Here is an 18,385-nt window from a genome sequence, read left to right as displayed (position 1 = left end):
GGACGTTAAATACGGTGTGCTGAGATTTCGGCGCGCGTTAGAAAACCGTCAGGTGAAAAAACCACATACCGACCATGCACTGTGGCGTCGCTCATGATCATCGTTGTCTCGCGACGTAAGGCCACCAATTATCGATAGTTATCTTCCACACAGCAACAATTGTAATATTCCTTACACCTCCAAGACGAAATTCATTGTCGCGCTTCTAATACCCCTGACACACGGGCACATTCAGGACATCTTATCTGAAGGCCTTTTGGAAATTCCACAATTGAAATAGGAAACATTCACGCAGCACTGTTTCGCGCTCTCTGCAGCATCGAACTTGTTGCCCTATCTAATAAAACAGTTGAGATAAAAGGCCCTAAATGTGCCCGTGTGACAAGGGTATTATACTCGTCGTGCGAGAATAACTTTGTGTATTTCTCAGCGCTCATGCGATTAACAATATTAAGGTATGTCCGTATGTCAATTGAACTCGGTGACACGCGGCGATCCCGAAAGTGGCTTCACTGCAAGGTTGTATTTGTCCACATTGGTAGCAAGCTACCTCGACACCCCCCACCCCCCTGGTAGCCCATATTGAAGCGCTCTAATACCCCCACACGTACAGTACTCAATGATCATTGAAAACAACGGGCATTGAACCAACTTTTCAAGGAGCATTGGACACGATCGGTGGCGCTACGTGCATGTTCAATGGCTTTCAATGATCATTGGCAGGGCTATAAGATTACTCTGGGATTGGGTTTTTTGGGGAAACTTGTTGCACTATAGATGATTCTTCACTCACAAACGACTGTTGACGTTATCTCGCATGAAACGTGGACTCTTATGCTGAAGCGCCAGCAACTCTGTACCGATAACGTTAAAGAAAAGTGTCTCCCGTTAGGGTTATTCCATTTTCCGCACTATTTATTCTGCCCTCCGTCAGTCTTAGGTTTTTTTATTATTTCTTCCAGACACGAATGCCGATAAATCGGCTTTCGTCGCTAGTGTTCTTTTACTCAGCGGATTACGGCCAACTTCCGTAGAACCGATGTGAAATACAGTAAGCTTTTGTTTTGTGTGTGTTTTCTTCCTCTTACGGCTTCTGGAGAAAGTCATCGATCACCTGCCCTTTGACAGCAAATGCCTTGAACCGATCGGAGAAATCATTTCTTTATCTGATCTTTAGCTGCCTCAGGCAGAGCAATTTCCGGCTCTGAGAAATTATCTGGACCCGTTTTTGAGCGATGTTGTCCTTTATGAGATAATGTGTTCTATTACAGGGCAGAATGATTAACGTCATCTGTAACGATAGGAGCATCGGGAAGGAGACGTGTTTCCGTTTAACGATTACACCGCGACGGTAACTGTGTATACTATGGGACCGCCAGTTTCTCGCGTAAAATTTATTCTCCATTTAATAATGGAGAATATATTGTACGCGAGAAACTGGCGTTGCCCAAAGGTGCCTTACGAGCAACGTGTTTGCCAAGTGGAGCATCTAAAAAGGGTTGTTTATCTGAGAACATGGTCCGTTGCTCGGTTTGCACAAGCGTCCATCCAATCACGAACGCTCAGTGCACAGGAACGCGACGCGGGGATAAATTTATGACCACGTGGCAGAGTCCCATCGCGTTTTCCGAGCGTACGCTACTCATTTAACGAAACAAGTTCATGTGTCCCTGCATCAACTGTTGTCCCTTTAATTAACTTCCCGGTATTTCTGCTTAATCAGCTAGACTAACTTTATCGTCGACGGAGGCATACAAATGGAGCGGAGCTAACTCGATGAACGGAGGATGCTTGCGAAAATTAACGGTGCAGCAAGCTGTTCGCTGCATTGAGCTTAGGTTGTTTTCTCGGGGCCCAGCCTCCCTGACAGGAGCCGTACGAGAATTGTTTTGAGGTGCTGGTGCTTCTGAAAGAACTCGCCGTTGTCGGCCTCAGAGAGGTTGGCATGAAGGTTGGTACCAGAACGTACGCTTAAAAATCAACGCACAAAAATAATCGCTGAAGTATCCACGTGTAAATAAAAACGCTAAGGAGTCCACGGTTAAAGGTCAGTTACGCCGATTTCCTGATGTGTTAAAACTGTTGTGATATTCAGAACGAGCACGTCCAACTGCCCCCGAAACGCACCTTCGTTTCTCAATTTTGTCTTCCTATTGCGGAAATTAATTAATCAAAGAAACCAAAACAAGCCATGGGCGCAGAGTCGTGGTCATTAGAGTTGCCCCGCACAAAAAGTGTTGGATGTAGTTTTGTAGTGTGTTGTTTATCTCGTAGAGCGCATCGCGGCATGTAGATCGAGAGCCCTTATACGTATTTTTTGCATGTTTCCTTGAGTGTGCGTACTGCTCTATACCACACAGGCCATATTTCATTCATAATAGTTTCGCAAATAAACACGTACGGGTAGATCTCATATTGCTTTTGAGTTAGGCATAGTGTCTTCAAATCAGGGTATATGTATCTTGTTTGCTGGGCCGAACAGGTGTTATTAAGGCTAGTGCAACATTTCCCACTTCTTGAACCATGCTAACATTGCCAGAATAAGGAACATTACACTGCGCTGTGTATTCCACACTCGGTTGTCTCGCGACGTAAACCCCCCATTTATTATATTGTGTACTCCATATGACCAACGAGGCAGCACTTCCCATACCCGAACTTTTTTTGAACATGTGTTTAAATTGCACAACTGCCACTCAAGTAACTTTGCCACGAAATTAGTCAGTGACAAAAGGTATATGTACTTTATTACAAATTTAATAACCTTGGTGGAAATGGTTGATGCTGTCCTCTGCCTTGTACGGTGCACTTCGTAACAAAATACACAGAGTCCAAATGCTTTCCTTGTCCACAAATGCCCTGTTAAAGCTGAAATACCCTAATCGAAATGGGGAAGCCGGGCTTGCTTGTCCAGAGAAACAAATATGAGACTGCAGCGCTCAACGTAAATAACTGCATGCTCAGTAACTAAGGCTGCTGGTGCCGAAGACCTAATATTTCTAGGTTAAAAGGAACAAAGGAGAAAAGACCACTGCGGCGTATTAATCTTGTTTCAAAAGTATAACACCACAAAATTTGTGAGAGTCAGTTGGTGTATTTAGTTATGTTGGTCACCTCCTGCACTAATTTTTAATAAGGTTCAATTGCGTTGCTACCAACCAGGACCTAAGCCTGACCTATGATCTAATAATAATAGTACCTATCTATGACCTATATGAACCTTCAACACTAGTTTGGTCTAGGTTTCACACCTGGCTTCTAGTGAAATTCGAAGCTGCTCTGTAGAGCTTTCAGGAGACTTGTAGAGTAGAGAATTTTTTATTTATATTTCACAAAGAACATGTAAGAAACAATGTGCTGTACCAACTGCATTCAAAGAAATACAAATACACTTTGTTTTAGCTATGTGCATGTTACCAGATTACAGGTGACTGATGACATACAATGGGCGTCAAGGGTGAGAACACAAGTATACCACCACTGCAGGCACTGTCCTGAAATTCTAAGTCACCATTTGTCAGAAAGCAATGACCACGCACAGCCTAATAATCATATTGAGCTCCTTCCATTATTCTTTTTATTGACAGCATCTTGGCTGCCATTCAGTTCATGAAAGTGACTTTTATGGTTGAAAGAACGGTTCAACAGTAAGCGAGCTGGTGATAGTGTCCATGATGGCGAGACCTGAAGAGGAGATACAAGAAGGGACATACACACACAACGTTGAGACATTGTGTATGTCCCTTCCTATCGCTCGTCTCAGGGTTTTTCGCTATGGACCTTCAAGATGTTTCCTTCCGGAAACTTTACATATTTTTATGTAGAATTGTGAAGGTACAGCCAGACGCTGTTAGCAAATCACACAGTACTTTTCTTGCAACAAGAGTCCATAGAAGGTACACAGTCATCTTCAGCATTGCACACATCTATGTGACATGTTAATCACTTTGGAATATCACAGACATGTCATGGAGGCCGGCACATGATTAGTGGTGTTGAACATACAACTATTTGTCATATTTTAGGCACAAAAAGCAGTTTTGGCACCTGCATGTTGAGACAGATGTATCTCTACATGTTTTTCCATTACACAAATATATGAAGCAACAAATGTACTCTCTACTTTATTATGGTTATTAGTCAACACTGCCAAGAATGTGGGAACACAGTCTTGTACCACCTACACCCTTCAAAATGACATTCACACACGACACATTGTAGGTCAACGAGACTCCAGAATGATGTCCTCCTCCCCATTGGCTGAAAACATTTTTCTACTACTTTGCATAAGGGGAAGTTAGTACAAGAAGCGCACACATTCCTTTTTTGAGCAAATCAGTATTCAGAGCGTTACCATACTGTGGTGAGCCTGCAGTGCATTACGTGGTACAGCACACACTGTAAAAAATTTCACCGTAGAACATGTCCCCCGTTCTAATGACAGTCTTCTCCAGTTTTTCAAACTGCCATTTCCCACAGTACTTTATGGTATGACATAGTATTTCTAAATCTTTACTGTAGTTTACCGGTTGTAGCAGAAAAAGCTACCGCTGTTTCCGATAACAGGACGCAAGCCATAAATCCTATACGGCAACAGTACATGCTGCTGTCTAGCGGTTGTTCGTGTTTGGACGTGGTATGGTGCATGCAGGGCAAATTCCATTGTTAAAATATCCAACCGTGAACAATCGTTAGATTACATGATGTAGAATGCTGCATAGTACATGTATTTATATCCTGTCTCATGTGACTAAAAACAATATGTGCTTTTGCTCATGCTGCCCAGCACAGGCGAAATAAGCTGCACGTGAGGATAACAACATGAAACCCGAGGCGTGGAGGAAAAGGCAGGACTTTACGATTTCTGTGTGAGTCGTTTCATGTTGTAATTGCGTACCAGTTCGCCTGTACCTGAGAATAGGTTTGATGCATTGTACACGCACCTTAGACATGAAGTGTGTTGTGTGTTGTGATAGTAATGCCACTGCCAATTGAAAAATAATGCTCGAGGTGGATTGTTTCGGTACAATCTTGAACTAAGCATACCAAAGGGTAGGGCATCTCCGTGACAGGTTTACCTGGAAGTAAGAATGTATATGATAGCTGAAGTCATTGAATAATTAACATTATCAATATACTGCTGCAGATCATACCAACAATAGCACACAAGATGCTCCGATATGTTCTGCAGGAATGTCTCTGTACTGACAATATTAGTATAGCAGCTGCAGAAAGTAGCAGTATAAACAAGCATAAAACAAGCTTTTGTGTACATGATACCACTTGAATGCAACACAAGCTTCTGCTGCATTGCCAGAACACAACAGCGGACAGATTTACCTTACTTCACCTCAGAAAAAGAATGTACTGTTGCACACATGATGCTATTTGAATGTAATCCTGAAACGTCTCGAAAAACATAATTTATGACCGAAACACATCAACTGGAAGATTTCGATTTACCTTACTCAAAACTGGGAAAGTTATGTGCTGTTGCACACATGAAACTGCTTGAACTGCCCTTGAGCGCTCTGGAAGAACACCTTATTTGTGACCAAAATACAACAGCTGAGCCAACATTTTAATTTATACCCTACTCAAAATACACAAGATGTGCTGCCGTGCATATGATACGATGATACTGCTTAAATGTACTCTGAAAGCGCTGGAGTAAGAACACAAACACCTCAGGCATGGTTGCTCTAAGTTAGCGAGCAACAGCAAGGATATACGAATAAAAGAAGTCGAGCACAAGTGATGCAATGCACTTGATTCATCCGAAAATGAAATGTCTCAGTACCAGGCGTCACTGTTCCGTCAACAAAAACAGATGAACTTTGAAGGGGCGTCTGGTTGGCACTGGTGACAGCCTTCAGCTTGAAACCCCGACGGTGGTAGTTGAGACGTGGAGTGCAAGCTTTTCGGTGGTGCCAGAATGCCTGCGAAATCATTTAACAAATAAGGCAATTCCAAATCTGTACTGAGAATACACCCGCTGAGGCCTAATCTCTAAAGGATGAAGCAGTAACTGACAGATAGCGTATTTTTCTTTTCTATGTGATGGCATTTGCACCGCATGACTGACTTGTCTAACATTACACGTCTTACCTTTATCTGCTGCCTAGTCCTGCCCCTGCAATCTCCTGCTGCAGATACGGTTGGCACAGTATCCCGCACGAGACATCTTCGGCTTCTTGTGAGACAAGTTGCGCATTGCTTCCGTAACATTCGTACGAGCCAAATTAACAGATCAAATCGCCGCTTTCGAAGGTGGCACCCAGTCGAAGCTGTAACCGAGTGTTGCAGTCAATGGCTTTTTCTTACGCCTTTCGGAAAGTTGTGGTTTGAAACATTGGAACTGCATGCTGAAGTGTGGAAGTGTTCTTGCAGACAACAACAACAACAACAACAATAAATGAAGAAGTGATGATGACATGGGATGCAGACGGGAGCAGAACGCTCACTCATTCTCGGCACGCAGCATAGAACATGAAACACACCAGGAAGTCTGTACTGGCCTAGCAAATGCTTTGCAGTCGAAGGAAGCAAAACTCACGTTCCTCGTGGGTTCAGTAAAGTCCAGAAATATACTGGCTCCCTAATAGCGAACTGTTTATCACTTCCCCAATGTCAATTTGCGCAGCAGACGGCTCGGCAGAAGAAACTGACCGGCTTGGCGGAAGAAACCAAGGGGGTGTATCCCGTTTGCAACTATTAAAAATAATCTTTCAAAAATAAACGCGTAAGTACCCACTGTTAAAAATATATCTCCCAGAATATATGCTTAAAAATCAACGCACCAAAATAATCGCCGAAATATCGCCGTTTAAATAAAAACGCTAAGGAATCCACGGTTAAGAATATATCGTTAAAAACAAATCGTTTCAGAATCCCCCCAAATCCACCCTACAGTTGCCAGAGTCATGTGGTATGGCCCAAATCAAGGTGAACTGCAAGCAAGCGGCTTAAACTAACCTCACAGGACCAAACTAGCCTAAACTATCCCAAGCTAACCGAAACCTAACCTAACCTAACATAACTTGATCTAACCGGGCGCAAATTGCAATCAGCCCGCCTCCGTGCTATATGGTGAGGGGATTTTGAAACAGTTTATTTTTAATGGTGGATTATTAAACGGTGATCTCTAAGCGGGGATAGTAATCGGTTTATTTTAGGAGATATATTTTTAGCCGTGTATATTTTAAGCGGATTATTCTTGAATGTTTTATTCTTAAGCGTTTATTCTAAATGGTGGATTTCGGGGACCCACCAAACCAAGCCAAAAATCATGCCAAGCCGTAGCACGGGCAGACCCCGAATGTGTCGTCGACACAGGGTTTGCGGGCCACAAGACCGAATGTCAGTGAAACTAAAAATTCACTTTTTCGAAAAACCGCGAGGAGTTTGGGATAACTATTTTGCATACATAATCAGTGTTCCCTTTGAACACATCGTGTGAGTAGCATTCTATTCTGTAACACTCGAAAATCGGCGTAGCTGAGCTTTAAGAATATATCGTTAAAAATAAATCGTTTCAGAATCCCTCCATGTCTGCCCTACGGTTGCTATAGTCGCGTGGTATGGTCGCGAGTGAAATGGACAACCCGCTTCGAGAAATAGTCCCGAAGTCGGCCAATTTCATTGGGGTTGTACTTCGATACTTAGTACACAAAACAACCATGCTCCTCTTCAACGTCCGAGTAGTGAAAGTGAACTCAGGACACCTCAGGACACGAACGAGCGGGTACTCATCACTGTCACAATTCCTATCGATGCTTTGTCAATCGAAATAACGCGGGACACGCATATAATGCATAGCCTTTCTGCACTAAAAAAGAAAACGTACACTCTTGGAGGAGGAGGAGTGTCGTTGGGAGGAACCCAAGAGGTCTGCCTACCTGATTAGGGGCCATGGTTCTCGGGAAGGGAAAGGTGGTGGAGAGGAGGAGAGGAAAGGGTGAAGTGGAAGACCGGGCGGAATCCGCTCGGGGGGAGGATAGCTGCGTCCATGGGCCGACTTCAGGGGAACTGTGCCGGCATACGCCTATTACACATCTGAGGGAAACCCAGGAAAAACCCCAGACGGCACAGCCGGCCCGCGGATTCCAACCGCGGACCTCCCAGTCTCCAAGCACACGCGTTACCGCTGCGCCACCGGAGCTGGTACCATACACTCTTAGAAATGAACTTCACCGCATAGCACGCTCCTAGCCAACCATCATCCCGAGTGACATCGTTCTCGCCCCTGATTTGTTGAAAACGAGAGGCGGAGCCCATTCTGTGCCGTGCATAATGACACAAAATAGGCTCCGCCTCCCGTTTTCAACAAATCTAGGGAGAGAACGTTGTCATTCGGGACGATGGTTGGCTAGGAGCGTGCTATGTGGTGAAGTTCATTTTTAAGAGTGTAGCAACAACACAGAAAAAAAAAAAAAAACATGGCAGCCATGACAGTCCACTAGGTGGGGGTGAGGGCTAACAATAGCAAAACCAGCAATGTAATTAAGCTACATCATGCTGCTATCCTCTGTGTTGAGATACATAAGTATTACTCCGCTGTCGTATTCGACTACAGGATATATTTTGAAACAGTTCATGTTTAAGGGTATATTTTTAAACAGCTTATTCTTAATGATATATTTTGCAACGGCATATTTTGCATTGTAAATTCTTGAGCGATTGTATTTGGGCGGGGATTTTTGCGCGGTTGACTCCTTATCGGGGAATTTTACGCGGTTTATTGTAAAACAAAGTATTTTGAAAGATTTTTTCTTAAAGGATTTATCCTTAAAGATGTATTAGTGTAACCCCCCGAAAACGCTGTCCTCCGGGATGATGGTTTACTAGGAGCGTGTTATATGCTGTCCAGTTGTCTTTTACGGGTGCGCTGGTATTACGGTTTTACTTCGAAATGCCGCGATCGAGGGACTCTCTTCTCCTCGAAGTGGTAGGATGTTTTACAGACTACTCTGACACGACAACGCTGGCGATGAAACTCCTCATTCATCGTCTCAAAATAAAGTTGTGCTATTTTAACGAATGTATGGAAGTAGCTATTTGGTTTTTAAAAACTTCAGAATCACAGCGTATAGCTCGCAGCTTCTTCGTCGGATTCCACAACAGAAACAGCTGCAGCGCAAGTAATCGTGCGTTACGCATACAAGCAGGAGAACACGTGTTTCTATCGAGCTTCACCGTTACAATATGTATTGAGGGACTGCACCTACCCAACTATAGGCTTCCACACATTAAAAATCGGATAAGAGCAGTAGCTTTTCTCAATTCAGTCACGGGCAATAATTAAGCCGCTGAGGTTCTTGTTAAGCTACTTCTATGTATACTATCTTGTACATAAAGTAGACGAACGTAGGTAACTATTCGTTAACAGGAACAACGCTTCCTTCGGGTAGAACTTATCTGCAGATTACAGACATGTCACACGCGACTTTTTTTCGACTACATTTATGAAATGTTAAAGTACAACAACCGACGCTTTTATGTGTCTATTCCAGTGTTTAAAGAAACAAACGTGCTCACGAAAGATAGAAATGATGGTACTATGAAAAATTGGTCGTCAAAGGTACACAGGACAGCGTTATGGCCATGTCATGTTATTTCAAGCTCAATAGTTCTCCGCTCAAGTCTTCCATATACTCTCAGCAGCAGCAATAAGCTAGAGCTACAGCCTCCATTTTATTTTACTATGCACTAATCCAAACCGACGTCAAAAGCTTAACCTTGATCATTCAGCCACATAGCCATAAGTCCACGTCCGAGCTAGCCACTCGATAGACGGGCACTGCGCAAATCTGACGTGTTGCTCAACCGTTATGGATGCGCTTGCACAAGATGTACTGGAAATACTCTCCTGAGACAGTGGCTGCACATCATGAGCTACCATGCACTTAGGATGGGCTGTAGTTTGCTCGATAGCGCTTATTCTGAGGTTGTTAGGGCTATCAGTGGTTAGGCACAAAGACGCAACAACGCATAGCAAACAAATTAAACGTGGCATACGTTACAACAGTGGGAATATTTACCAAGGTAACGATAAAATACTAGTAAAAAGCGGTCTACCGGGGTCACCCGCGCAAAATTTATAGAACTTTCCAAGATGATGAATGTTACCTCCGCAGGATGCTATATTGCATACAATAGCGACCTGGAAACTACTTCCTTATAGCGGACGTTTTTCATAGCATAGTTGGGAGAATGTTCTCAAAGAAGGGAAGTAGACATTTTATCAAAAGGGGAAGTAGACGTCAGGCTGCAGAGGTGGGAAGTACAAAAATGGGACCAAGTCGACTGTCTGACGAGAACCTTGTTAACAAGGTTATGAACAGATGGCATTTTGTGTTAGATGATGGCAACACTGCGATGTAGTTTTGTTTTTAGAAAAGGAGAACACACGCATACAAGATTCTGGTATATGGATGTGCGAACTCTGGTGCTAAATAAGAAAGAATGAGAAAAAGAAGCTAAATGAGGTGCTCACTCTTAATCGTACTCGTTCTGTAACCCATGTCAGTACGAGAGACTTCTACGTAGTGGCAGAGCGCTGCTAATACGATGAGATTTTCACGAAAATAAGACGTTGGTTGTCGAGCTCGCTCAAGGATGCTATATCAAACTTTGAACTTTCCGCGGAATATTTTATGCACCACACACTTACCTGTACGGTATTTTACGAGAAAGTGTTATCTAATTATAGAGAATAGGATGCACGACATAACCATTCGCAATCTTCTATGTGATGCTCACAAACCACACTACGGCACTTGCATTCCGCTCGAGTATTAATTAAGCTATTTTTGTTAACTAAATTGAAAAAGTGCCACACAGAAGTATCAGTTTTCTTCGCAATTCGGAAGCATATGGCCATAACACACTTTTCCAATCAAAATAAGAGATTTCCACACCAGAAAATCCGTCTCTCGCAGAAGCGTTGAAATTCACGTTGACTTATGGTGAGACATCCCCAACGATCACCATGAAAATAGGGTTATTGTTTTTGTTCGTATGTTTCGGTAACTATACTTATACCCCCTATACTTATCCACCCTATACTTGTCTCATCCTACAGTTGGCAATACTACTATACTTATTAGTAATTAATTACAGCACGCCCATCTCATGAGACTTTGCTAAATAAACGAGCACACTTAAATCTTACTGTGAATAGCTTTGGAATCGAGGTATTTCATTTTTTGTAGAAGACGTATTAGCCTTTGAAATGAATAGAGGAGAATTTTTTTTTTTAAATTCCGTGTTAGCGCCGCGAAGCAACTGTGGCTATGAGCGGCGTACAGACGTGGACAGATGGAGAGAGGACAGCAGGAAGGAGTGGGGGACAAGGGGGTTAGTATGCGTCCTGGGCCGACTTCAGGGGGAACTGTGCCGACATTCGTCTGGAAAGTCTTCGGAAAACCCAGGGAAAACCTCAGACAGCACAGCCGGTGACAGGATTCGAACCCGTGTCACCTCCCAGTCTCGGCGTGGAAAGCGATCATCCTAACCACTATGCCACGGGAGCTGGTAGAGGAGAATTGATCCCAGCATTTTTCGTTATTCACTGTCCCTTCCTTGCTATCTTTCCTTCTTTTTTCATCCCGGCATCTACGGCCCCAAACAATAGTAATGCATACGGTGGTTGCCAAGGTGCCGCCTCTATATCCATGATGACATGCATCACAATGAATCACATATGTCGTTCAAGTATATCAGTTTTAACTTGGTGTAATGTTGGAAAGATAAATTAAACATCATGATATTCCCGATGGACATATCGCATACATAAAACATTCATATGAAGTACAAAAAAGAGACGTGTTAAGAAGTATCATTATTATTCAAACTATAGTTGTGACGAAATAGAATTGTGCCGGGTATATTATGATGACTAGACAGCGGATTTTTAGGCACTAACAGGTGGCGCAGTTGATCGCATAAAACGTTCTAGGCTGACCAACGTTCAGGATAATATAGTTTTATCTTCCGATTGGAAGGAAAGTTGATAAATAAAAAGGTTTCTCAGCTAATCGGGAGACAGAGCGATATCACCTGGGATGTTGATTCGCATACAGCATGCTATGGGGTCAAGAGCGCCCCCTGTTCAGAGTGCATAAAAATCCGCTCTCAAGTGATGACAGTCTGGACGGCCGGGAACGCTATAGGACATGACTGATTAGAGAGTTTTAGTGGACCGTACGCTATTGCTTTGCGTACGCTATAAGATAACGTTGCCATCATTGCGCATGCGTAGTGGTAGCGTACCAAAGCGCGCCTTGCGAGCGTACGCTATTTTTCACAAATAACGAGCGTACGGTAGAAGCGTACCGCGGAAGCGTCTCGCGGTGTTGCGACTTGTTCGAGATTTTAAAAAATGGCGGCAACGCAGCACCCACGAAAGCGCTTCAATGCAGGCGACGACATTTGTCTGTTGCGTGAAGTGACTGCGTTGAATCCTTTCGAAAATTGTGCCAGGTGGCTGGACGTTACGAATAACATACGAGCGTCCACCCAGAAAGATTTCAGCACCCGCGCTGTTCGAGAGAGATTGGACCTCCTCCTCGGATACTTCATCAGGCAAGACAGAATAAATCTAAGAAAGTAAGTTTCAGTGCTTGTTTTTCTTCTAGTACGACTGTGCGGGAAGGATATGTGTCACTGTTTTCTGTCCCGCTAGATCTGGAACCGAGGAGCAGTACACAGAAAGGGAACAGCTACTTCAAGAAGTTGTTGATTTGGGCAAAGAGTTCGGACATCAAATCAAGAAGTCAAGAAGTGGTCTATGCAGCGCGCCCGTCTCACATGTGGCTAAGCCGCGAAGAGCTGTAGCTGCACAGAGGCAAATCGCTGTCGCAGCTCGTGACCGTGCTGCTCTGGACGCTGCAGTGTATGATGTGAGCCCTTCGGACCCCTGCAACCGAAGCACTGCGTCTGTGGTGCAAGGACAGGAAGAGGAAATTGAAATGTCCCTTCCCAGTGCTGAATGCAAGTCTTTGCGGTTGAAAGTTTGCTGCATGATGACATACTTCTCTTCCTCTGTGGCTCTTTCTTTTACATAACGTGTGTTCAAAAATGGTGATTCCTCCCCTCTGATTGCGATGCTTACTTAGAACGCTTGCGTATTGTTTGTATTTACTGTTTTACTTACTCACTTACCTGTACTGCATCACTGACCACTTCCAGGTGCAAGCAGTGGAAGCAGCACTCCTGCTACCTTTCTACTGGCTCAAATCAGTGCTGGGGTAGCCACAATGCCTCAACAAAGAGGCAACAGCACAGTGGAGGATACGGTTGCTGCGGCTGACATTTATGTAGGGCCATCATCTGAAAATGGGGCAGAAGCTGCCAGCTCCACACATACACCACCCGCCCAAGGGTGCTCAAGTTACAGAATGCTGCAGAGCCGAGGTTAGTAGCCATGAAAACTTGACAATGATATGGTTTGAAAAGCAGTTCAAATTGCAGCTTGTACTGCCTAGTCATGTCTCAGTTCATTTTAGGCATGTGACTACTGCAGTTACACTGAATTACATTGGAGATGTTCCTAGAGTGATTGTTTTACTGTGTGATATGGTTACAAAAGCATCACCAATTCTTCAGCATGCTTGTATTTGTTACAAATTTTGTAAAGTTTATGATGTGCTGTGAATGAAGACAATTATATCAGCAACCTTGTTTTATTCAGCTCCCAGTGTTTCTGGGCAAAAACAGAAGTAATAACACTCATCATGACGATTACATACTTCTCACGCAGTTCATACAGAAACACAGGTGTGATACTTTCAGTTATCTTTGTGTATCTAAGTCATGTTATGTACACACACTATATAGGAAAACGCAGGGCAGATCTGATGAACCGTGAATTTCTTGAAAGACGTGCCGAGAGAGAGGCAGAAATTGAAGAAAAAAGAATATCCTTGGAGAACAGGCGTCTGGACCTTGAGGAAGCGAGGTTCCAGTTGGAACGTGAAAAGTACATGGAGGAATCACGTGCACGGCTACTGCAACTCGACCACCAGCAAGCCCTCCTTGAAGTTGTTAAATCCATGTTAGCTAACAGCCGACAGGATTTGTGATACGTTAGAAAAGTAATAAAATGGAGCTTCAATAAGCATAGTTTCCAGGTTCTTGACAAAGCTACCCAGCATTTAAAAGGGTCGGAACACTTTAACAGATTTTGTTCAATACACCATGCACAGCACGTGCTGTGATGTCAAAGCCAGTTGAGTTTTAGCATTCGTGGTGCTAATTTTTGATGATGGAAATTGATGTGTTGAGGCTGGAACACATAGAAAGGACAAATACAAACAAAGCCTCAAGTGCCTAAGAAATGAATGATGGAAAAAGGAAGTCACTGAAAAGGTTAGCCAGCTGTAGGACTGGAACCGACATCTTCTGAATTACCAGTCCAGGGCTCTTACCAATTGAGCTAAGGTAACACGCCTCGCCTGGGAAGTTGCGTGTCCTTGGAAGTCACTGGGGAGGTGTGCTAGCTTAGCTCAATTGGTAAGAGCCCTGGATCCGTAATACAGATGATGTGGGTTCACGTCCTACAGCTGGCTAACCTTTTCAGTGACTTCCTTCTTTCATCATCAATTTTCTATGCTTGTATTACTTCTTTCCTGTAAATCTTAGAATGCCATTTCACATCTGCACAGAATTGTCCTTTACGTTTAACCTCAGATGGCTTGTTACAACCCCTTTAAAGTGTCCAGAGTCACTACATCTTGGTAGTGGCAGCATATATGTTACAGAAAAACTAATACTTTTCACCTCACCAGTTACTGATACAAGATGACTGAATTCCCCCTCTTTCTCATCTTGCCTCTAGAGGCCTGATTCTCTATCATGGTACAATGAAATGAAATCGAGGTCGCTTTCACTCGTCTTTTCGGTATTCACTAAGCAGTGGTGGGAAGGGGACGCAGGTAGCCTTCAAGCGCAGGCACCTCAAGATTAAAAAAGTCTGTTACCTGGCTACCATAGAGGCAAGTGTGACAATTAGCAAATATTGTCGCAACTCTGTAAAGCTGACCTACATTCTGGAGCATAAGCTTCTGATTTTTTTTGAAGTCCACAAACGCAAACTCCCGTACTGTTTTCCCAAATCCCCATTCGACTGCTTGCCTCACAGTGCTCATCTTTTTGTTGAACTCCATTTCATAGTCCTTCAGATGGGATCCAGCATATGGAGTCATTAGCAGGGGACACAGTGGATAAGCAGGGTCCCCGTAGATGACAAATTCATGACCTTGCACCAGTTCTTGAAGGTTCTCGTACAGATGGGATTCTCGCAGAATTCCTGAAAGCCATTAAAGCACAAACAATTTACTCAAACTGTATAAAAACTCCATTGAAGTACTGAATTGCATGAATAGCATTCTTGTCAGCGTAAATAGCAGATAAATTGTTGTGCGGTAAGCAGGAGAACTAAATGACACAATAAGACAATGTTTTTGTGTCGTATTCGAATAACTTTTTTCGTACCTGCATCGTGCCTGTGCCCCTGGTAAGGGCCATCAAGTTCGCATGTTATGCCATTTGCAGCAGCCACAGCCTGGAACTTTATGGCATGAAGACGCTTGTGGCCGGAGTAATACACCTTCTGGTTAAGGGAGGGTCGGCAGATGGCACGCGCCGTCCCATCCACAAAACCCCAACAGTTTCTCAATGGGGCCCCTTTAGCGTGCACAGCCTGAAATTCGGGAAGAGTGTACAACGAGGACACCATAATATATAGAATAGCATACACACAGCTTAACTGGTGGAGACTGGACAAGATCGACGATTAAGAATACCTGAGTTTGGATAACACACAGACAACACAGTCTGTCCATGAAGGCAACATTTCCTTGAGTTCGAGGTACAAAGAATACAGAAAGACAGACACTACAGAAGCGAGACACTGAGCCCCGTTTGTATAGTGTCTGCCTTTCTGTATTCTTTGTACCTTAAACTCAAGGAAATGTTGCCTTCATCAAATGCTCACCAGCTCGCTTGCATTGTTCTGACCTGTTTGTACACAAAGTCAGTGGTTAGCTGTCGTCATTGTCGTACTTTGTGTGTTGTGTGTGCCAGTAGTTTATTCACAACCGCAAGCTTGGGGGGGGGGGGGCAAAAAAAGAAGACTGTGTAGTTATATGTAACAGTGAGACACAGGACAAAAAATGGGGATGTTGTCAAACCATTGGGGGGATTGGGGGTCTGTATACATGCGATGTGCTGGATACATGTGTGGTACACTGGTGTGCTGCCCAAACTCAGGCATTGCTTATCATAGGTATGTGTATACGATACATACCTCAGCAAACAACTCAAGGGTGTCCAACGTGAGCCAGGTGTGGTTGTTTAGCTTGTCTAACAGGTGTCCAAACGTTCCGTCTATATGGGCGAACACATGCTTGAGTACACTTGAAAGTGTCGATGTGTGGTGTCCGAAGATTGTTTCTAGGTCACATAACCTGTTTGGATACGCCAGGCGCCGTAAACTCATCAGTAGCGCATCTGTTCCGGCGACCACCACACCCTGGTCGGAGGTGATTGTTGTCGGCATCCGAAGTGCAGACACGAGCAGTCCAAGATGTTCCTTCTCAAACCGAAAGTACGTACGGAACACTTGTCCGTGGAGAGATTCTATGTTCAAACGACCACGCTCAGAGGTACAACGCGGTAGATCACTACTACTTACAATGCAATACAAGTCCTCTATTTCTCGCCAGCTGAGAGAAGAGAGGTACAACGGGTCAGTAAGCAGGCTCATTCAAAACAAACACAACCACAACACAAGCTCCTTGGACGGCGAGACGCAGCCAACGCGGTACACGCCACATTGCGCCCTGCACATGCGCACTGCAACAGGGACAAAGAGCCGGCTAGCGTCGACTACTTCTTGGGCTTCAGCGGCTCACTCGTGAAGATCGCAAAGTAACGCTTACTAAGTGCACAGAATAGCATCAAACACCATAAAAATAAATTCATATTTCTCGTTTAATGGCGTTTCGTCAGTTGTAGTTATATTTGAGTTGTGTTTGTCGTGCGGCTCAGTTGCAGCCGACCGCTTGGTGACTCTTGCGTCGAAAGTACCTTGCGGATGGGAGTACGGTTTACTATAACGTATTTCTGCTCCGTCCGTAGCACAGAGCATACCGTACTGTCGTAGTGTACGCAAAACCACAGCGTACGATCCACTAAAACTCTCTATTGAAAGCCAGGCATAGGTGGGAGCCGGATATATGTAAACATCCGGTGAAAGCGGAATGTAAGCATACACTGCTTCCCGCCATGTTTTGCTTGCGTCTAAACGGCGAATACAATTATAGTCAATGCCACTAAATGCACTGGTGGCTGTGTCAGTAGAGCTGTAATCTCAGAAGACTTATCTATTCGATAGCCTGAGCCCATAGGTATCACAATTTTCGTCCCAATGGACCATTTCTATGTACGCGTCGCGAGAAACGTCGTGATGAGAAGACGACGATGCAATGATGACAAATTAACACAGCGTGGGCGTAGGTGGCATTTTTTGGGGATATAGCAGGATAACATTTGATTTGAATGATATAGCCTGCTCCTGTGGAAGCACAGAACACGTGATGCACCCCAAAAAACCACACGAAACCTTGTTTAGCATATTCATAACACGCCACGTTTTCATGCCAACTAACATGGCGACGCTCGTGCAGTTCAACGCAACACATTCCAGGCCACTGATCTCTATGTATAAAGGCTGGATCGCGTATGGGAGAGGGGCTCGTGGGGGAGAGGCCTGCCTTCGGGCTGCCATGTTGGTGGGCCCTAAAGTGCTGTGTGTGCCCATAGAAAACAATGGGAGGCAACAGAGATTGTGAGCATTTATTGCGCTGCTAGCATTGATCGTTGTTTGTCATCACACAATTTTGTAAGGTGCCAGTATACTGATGTACCCTAACAGTGTTTCACAGGTGTCCTGCCGTTCGATTCTTAATTACGTTATGTTTTGCATTCCGAAACTAGACCGTCACTGCAGTGCAGCGCTGGGTATTGTACTACAGCACGTTTCCCAGCCAATATTTCAATAAGAAACGACTTGAGGTTAACAATAATCATTTATATAATATCCCGTACTGCGTTCTGAACCAAAATTGTTCCATAAAGAACGGTCCGCGAAAGGATATACTCGCATGGCAGAAAGAGATCGTTCTGTAGAATCACAGCCGTTGTTTTAGCCGTGTATGCGTTTAGTATGATTTATATCAAGCATCGCCTTAGAAAGAGTCTTTTAGTAAACGACGGCGGCGCTTTGCCTCGCAAATGTGGACACACCGAAGCAGCGCACATAATTACTTCACGCAATTAGATCACACCCGTTAGGACAGTTAATCAGGTAGTGATGTAAGCT

General features: G+C 44.1%; 1 protein-coding gene across 1 annotated transcript; it reads right to left on the bottom strand.

The window, feature by feature from the left end:
* Positions 1-14,550: 14,550 nt before the first annotated feature.
* LOC135398351 (uncharacterized) lies at positions 14,551-16,561 on the bottom strand. The gene is made up of 3 exons (XM_064629766.1): positions 16,310-16,561; positions 15,496-15,703; positions 14,551-15,310 (listed from the first exon to the last, which is right to left on the bottom strand). The coding sequence occupies exons 1-3, from the start codon at positions 16,559-16,561 to the stop codon at positions 14,910-14,912; spliced, it is 861 nt and encodes a 286-aa protein (XP_064485836.1). The 3' UTR covers positions 14,551-14,909.
* Between the last annotated feature and the right edge of the window lie 1,824 nt (positions 16,562-18,385).

This window comes from Ornithodoros turicata, chromosome 6 (assembly GCF_037126465.1).
Source record: "Ornithodoros turicata isolate Travis chromosome 6, ASM3712646v1, whole genome shotgun sequence".
In the NCBI taxonomy this organism is placed as follows: Eukaryota; Metazoa; Arthropoda; class Arachnida; order Ixodida; family Argasidae; genus Ornithodoros; species Ornithodoros turicata.
This window is presented reverse-complemented; position numbering and strand designations above follow the sequence as displayed.